The 6,472-nt window shown below is 45.3% G+C and overlaps 1 protein-coding gene across 1 annotated transcript in view; it reads left to right on the top strand.

Annotated features, from left to right (window-relative positions):
* Positions 1–6,472, top strand: part of dkk2 (dickkopf WNT signaling pathway inhibitor 2) — a 15,673-nt gene that overhangs the window by 3,693 nt on the left and 5,508 nt on the right. The window contains exon 2 of the mRNA XM_037690029.1: positions 5,593–5,746. Coding sequence (XP_037545957.1) covers positions 5,593–5,746 — 154 coding nt within the window. The remainder of the gene's footprint in view (positions 1–5,592; positions 5,747–6,472) is intronic.

The raw sequence follows: 6,472 nt of genomic DNA, 5'->3' as shown, positions 1-6,472 counted from the left end.
GATGGATGGATGATGGATGTGTGTTTGAACTGGTTCCATCCTGTCTGCTTGCGTGGTGTTTGTGGGCGTTTCTCAGTTTTGGCTTCAGATGGTTCAGTTTATTCATAAAGCACCGAGTCACAACAACTCAGGGACTTTACAGGAACATTCAGAGACATCAGTTAGTAACGTTCTCTACGGAGGAGGACAAATAGTCAACAGTGCTATGTAACATTTATAAACCGTTGTCTTGGCAACAGCAAATAAATTGTTTTTGTTTTATTGTATTTTTTATTTTATTTCTGTAAGAACATGCGTGTTGAACTGGACCCACCTGTTCTTTGTCCAGGTCTCTTGGTTTGCACCACCAAGGTCCAGTTCTTGAAGAACCGGAGGAGCTTGCAGTGATTTCTTTGTTTTGTTGTTGTTCAGCTTTTAGACCTTTGACAGTAACCCCCCCCCCCCCCACACACACACACACACACACACACACAAAGGTAGAGAAGACACTTCTCTGTTCTGCAGCACCCTGGTCTTATATCAGCTCTTTGGAATGGCAGTGCAGAGGTAAATAAGGGAGGGACGGTTCAAAGCTGCATGTAGCCTGCGGTGCTCGTAGATTGTTGCTCCCGCACAGTTTGACCTTCAAAGCAGCAGCTCTTCACACGGGACTCGGGGCTTCCCTTATGGACCTCCATCTGCCTCGCCCTTTATCATCTAACCAGCAGACCGAGAGGACCCAGAGCGTCGTTTCTCAGCCCCTTCCTGTGCACGAGCCAAGCTTACACTTTGATGTGTGAAGGAAGTGAATGTAAAAATAAGGGAGAGTAGAAGACAGGGATATATGAGATGAGGAAGATGAGTTCGGATGAAGGCCCGTCCTTCAGAAATGATAAACGAGGTGTTTGAAGACGTGACAGGGTCCGGCCTGATTATCAGCTGAGGTTAAGGGCTCAGATATCTCTGGCTCTTTCATTGTCAGCCATGATGGAAGAGGTGACGCCGAGTTTTCTTCAGCTCAAGTCTTTGCTGCTCGAACACCGGGGTCCACTAACTTCTCCAACGTCTGCAGGGGGGGCACTCTGGACCTTCTGTCAGCTGATCTTCATCTCATTTCTCTTGAAACAGAAAGTCGAGCTGTCCCAAACACCTTCTCATGTCTTCAGATTCATATTGTTCCTTATTTTCCACAACGATCCTGTGCAATGCATTTCTTCAAAACCTATCACAGCCGAGCTTTGAGTTGTTTATTTGTCCAGCCGTTATTTCTACACGTTAGTCTCATTTACAACGAACACCTGATTTAAACGAAGAGCACAGAGGACGTGCAGACAAGAGCATGGGCTCACCTGCAGGAGGGCCACATGCGTCGGGTGCACGACTCCATGGGCAGTGGCACAAAGCAGGGGCCATGGCGCTCTGACCCGGGCTTACCAAAACTGGTTCTTGGGACATGGACTGGGACCTCTCTAGTGGGGAAGGAGCCTGAGCTTGTGTGTGAGGTTGAGAGGTACCGACTGGGTCTCGTTGGGCTCACCTGACACATGGGCTGCCTTGAGCTGTGACCACAAGATTGTTGGTGCTTCTGGTTGTGCTCATTTTCTTTTCTAATCATATCGGTTCATTAAAAATACGTGCAGTTCATAGTAAACCACGTAAAAGCTTCTAGAAGTTGTTCTGGTTAAAATAATAAATGTTGAAGTGTTAGCTAAAAAAGTTCAATCTGGTCCTCTGGACATTCAAAAAACAAAACAACAAAAAAAAATTAGAAACGTTTCGTCTCTCATCCTGAGGACTTCCTCATTCCTCAGTCTGAGGAGCTGTATTCAGCTCAGTCTCTTAAATAGCACCTTCTCAGAGTGGATCAACCAGTTTGCTGCTGACAACCAAAACCAGCTGATCACATGCTCAAGAAGGACCATCAGCCTAACAATGGATCATTAGCACACTGATGGCTGTTTACTACTCACAGAGGGCTGAGTGATACTAGCAATCACAGCATTGTAAGAGGGGGACAGGTGAACCTGGAGGCTCCGCCCCTGTTTAATGATGGACGGTTTCTTTTCACAAAGATGGCCTCCTTTACTCCTCTCTCAAACCATCGTTCCTCTCTGTCCAGGATGTGAACATCTTCATCCTTGAAGTCTGTCACCGTGATGGACGAGCATTTCACTTAATGTTCTGTTGTTTCTGTGCCTGTGGCTCCACGTGCTCGCAGCCTGAGAGGAGTCACGAGTGGCATCAGTCCAACAGCCTCCGCTCATGCTCTGCAGCTCGTGCACACGTTCTGAAACGTTCTGAAACATCGAGGCTCGTTTCACTTAAAGGCTCTGAAATTGTGCTTTTAGTTGCTGACCACCCATTTTGACAGATGCTAGTGCTCTGATCGATTCTGTCTTCACTGCGAGTGTCGTTGCTGGATTCAGACTCGGTGTGAGTCAGAGTGAGCGAGTCGTGGTTGTCGGTGGTACGCCACATTAATCCAGCTCTGTCAGCGCAGCACCAGCTCAACGTGCATGTGCTGGCGCTGCTGAGGCGCCCAGACATGCTGCTCTGGTGTCAGCCTTCAAACAAACATAATTTACAGAGTTCAACTTTTCAGTTCCTGTTTATCTTACTGGTTTGAACTGAGTTAGGGTTGTGGAAAATCCTGACAACGTTGAGTTTTTTGCATTTTAAAATGTAACTGAATGATTGAAACGAGATAAATGACTTGTCCTGTGAAGATGCAGCGGGTGATGAATGATGGCTGAATCTCTTTAAAAGAATGAATTTTGATCATTTTGAACGTTTAAAAGGCCATGCAAAAACAAAAATCGGCCAAACAGCTGTTTTTCAGTAGCTGGACTGAGGAAGTCCTCTGGATGGGGAACAAAACATTTCTCACTTAAAGAGACTAGTCCAGATGAGACGATTTAACTTTTTTATTTTTTTCACTAATGTGTGTAAATCTGTGTTAGTGAGCTCTTCTCCTTTGCTGAGGTAATCCATCCACCTCACAGGTGTGGCACGTCAAGATTCTGATTAGACAGCAGGATTGTTATACAGGAGTTCTTTAGGCTGCCCACAACAAACGGCCTCTGTAAGATGTGCAGTCTTACGACGCAGCGCGACCTGTCCAGGGTGTCCCCCACCCCTCGCACAGTGATTGCTGGACATGGGCACCAGCGACCCCCATCCATCCATTTTCTTTAGCCGCTTCTTCCATTTTGGGTCATGGGGGTCGCTGGTGCCCATGTCCAGCAATCACTGTGCGAGGGGCGGGGGACACCCTGGACAGGTCTCCAGTCCATCACAGGGACACATAGAGACAAACGAGACAAACAACCATTCACTCTCTCACTCACACCTAGGGACAATTTAGAGTTACCAATCAGCCTAACATGCATGTTTTTGGTCTGTGGGAGGAAACCGGAGTACCCGGAGAAAACCCACGCATGCACGGAGAGAACATGAAGACTCCACCCAGAAAGGCCCCTGGACCGGGATTTGAACCAGGGACCTGCTCGCTGAGAGGCAGCAGCTCTACCAGTTGTGCCACCGTACTGCTCTGATACCTAGCCATTACATTAAAAAACAAAATCTGTTTTGGTTGTTGAATGATGTGAAAATAGTTACAACTGATTAAAAATTAATGAAAAATAAAGTAACCTAAATAATAATGAAACTTCAACGGTCTTTGGGACAAAGGATGTTTCCTTTAACTTCACATGTTCTTGTTCATCTTTTAAATCAGTCGCTGCAGATGAGTGAGTGTCAGTTTCTGTCAGAGTTCTGCACCTGGAGCAGGTATTCTGTTTACTGCTTCACTTCTCAGCTGTCTCACATTTTAAGGCTCGGTCCTTCTCCATGTTTCAGCTCCTTTCATGGATCACATCTCATAGAAGAACTTCTAGAGAACATTTGGTTTTGGGCCGTTATCTCGTTACAGGACTCCTGATGTTTAATTGAGACCAGACTTTGTGACAAATGGAGCAGGTTTCTCTTCAGATGCTTCATGTTTCATTGAACCCAGACCAGACTCACCTGTGTCAGGTGCAGCTACAAGAACCAAAGAGAATCTTCTTGTGTTTGACGAAGATTTAACGCTGGTTCTTGGAAACATTCAGTTTTAAAAAGAGCTGACCTAACTTTACTAAAGAGCAGCAGATACAGCCACTCAGTGTTTGTCCTCAGAGGAGCAAGGAGGAGGGAGGAGGAGGGAGGGGAAGGGAGGAGGAGCGAGGAGGAGGGAGGAGGAGCCAGGAGGAGGAAGGAGGAGGGAGGAGGAGGGAGGAGGAGCGAGGAGGAGGGAGGGGGAGGGGGAGGGAGGAGGAACTGCAGGAGGACGTTTCTCCTGCATTGTTGGCTGCAGCAGGTGCTAAATAATTTAAAATAATTAATTTTAAATAAATTTTCATGCAGATCATGCGGCTCATTCATCGATCAGCCAATTGTGTTTCATGTCCACTCTTATTTTGAAAAACCGCGATAGAGCGAATCCGTGATAAACGAACCGCGAAGTAACGAGGGACTACGGTACTTTGTACTGTTGGATGTAACTGGGACCCTGACTACATACTTTAATTCCACCACATGTGATGAGAGGACAATAAAACTGACTTGAACTTGTTGTGTTGACAATATCAAGAGATTAATTTAGATATTAATATTTAGATATTAATATTTAGATTTTTTTTTTTTTATAATGTTCAGTGAACTATTAATGACTGGAAAAGATCTGAACCCAGAGAAGAAGTAAAACTTCACTGTCCCTGACAGGTCTCTCCCCAGATTAGACAACAGTTTGATTTGCAAGACTCATGAGTTTATATTCATGCATTCAACCTTTATTTATTTATTTATTTATTTATTTATTTATGTATTTATTTATTTACAGATTAACCCTAACCCACTGAGCCTCAGGGACTCATTTACAAGAGAGACCTGAGCGATGACGTCCACTTTGAATTCTTCAGGGCTGCTGTGTTTCTCCTACTGAACTTTATATTTGTATTTGTGTTTTATTGCATTTTGTTCAGTCAGAGATTAAATCATGTCACAGTTGTTTTCTTGAGACGTTTGACAGGACTCATGTCTGATCAAATAAAATGTCATCTTTTAATTAGTTCTGAGTCACACATTGTACCTGCAGCACAGTTGCAGAGGCACAGGTGAATATCGGACATACTTTTATGCAACAAAAATAAAAAGCCAAAGCCACATTTTATTTTGTTGAGTATTCTTGATGAAGCAAGCTCAACAGTAATTCCCTTAGAAAGCATCACATATGACACAAAGCGTGACGTTTCTGTAGAATGTGCTGTTGGCGGATCACAACCAGAATCATCTTTAGCTGTTGAAGTGTGAACATTTAAAATGCCCCATCATGGATCAAACTTTACACGTACATTGTTGAACGTTGGAAGAACGCTGGAGTTTGAAAAGGCTCACGATGTGAAACTACGTCTTTGTCTCTTCTCTTTCTGACGGCTGCTGCGGCTCCTGCAGCTCATGCAAAGCGCACGAGGACAAGTTTAGTGCACGCTCCTTCCAGATGGTGACACGATGTGTGTTTGTGCATCGCCAGTTCAAATCAGGTAACTAGTCGTGTTCTTGTGTGCCTCGTCTCAGCAGGTGTATCCGTGCAGTAACGACAAGGAGTGCAGCGTGGGCAGCTACTGCGACAGCCCTCAACAGGCGCCGTCTCGCTGCCGCACGTGCCGCAGGAGGAAGAAGCGCTGCCACCGGGACGCCATGTGCTGCCCCGGGAACCACTGCAGCAACTGTGTGTACACACATGCATCATTTTCATCCATTTCACTCTTTAAACGTTTGCATGGATTACCTGTAAGTTATTGGACAAGGCAACTTGTTAAAAATCTAACGCACAACCGGAGTGTTGGAGCAAAAACTGAGGCCCAGACGTAAAGAACCAGAGATCTGAAGAGTTTCACTGAGTGATGCTCCACGTTGCCTTCCCTCTTTGTCTCACACAAGAAAATGTCCCAGATATAATTTGAAATTACACTCAGACACAGTTTATTTCAGGTTTAAAGTCTTGTAAAGATAAGACGATTTACTTCTGTAAGAAGTCAAAAAATAAAGAAATGCACAGGCACAGTTGGTAAAGCTTCTCAGCAAGAAGGTCGCCGGACAAAATCCCAACCGGGGGCCTTTCTGGGTGGAGACTGCATGTTCTCTTCGTGCTGCGTGGGTTTTCTCCAGGTACTCCAGTTTCCTCCCACAGACCAAAAACATGCACGTTAGACTGATGGTGACTCTGAATTGTCCCTAGGTGTGGGTTATACCCAAAATGGAAGAAGCGGGTAAAAGATAATGGATGGATGGATGGATGGATGGATGGATGGATGATGGATGGACGGATGGATGGATGGATGGATGGATGGATGGGAGGATGGATGGATGATGGATGGATGATGATGGATGATGGATGGATAATGATGGATGATGGGAGGATGGATGGATGATGGATGGATGATGATGGATGATG

This window comes from Nematolebias whitei, chromosome 16, assembly GCF_014905685.2.
Source record: "Nematolebias whitei isolate Nwh7 chromosome 16, NemWhi1, whole genome shotgun sequence".
Lineage (NCBI taxonomy): Eukaryota > Metazoa > Chordata > Actinopteri > Cyprinodontiformes > Rivulidae > Nematolebias > Nematolebias whitei.
Note: the sequence above shows the minus strand (reverse complement) of the source record. Positions and strands in the feature narration are given on the sequence as shown.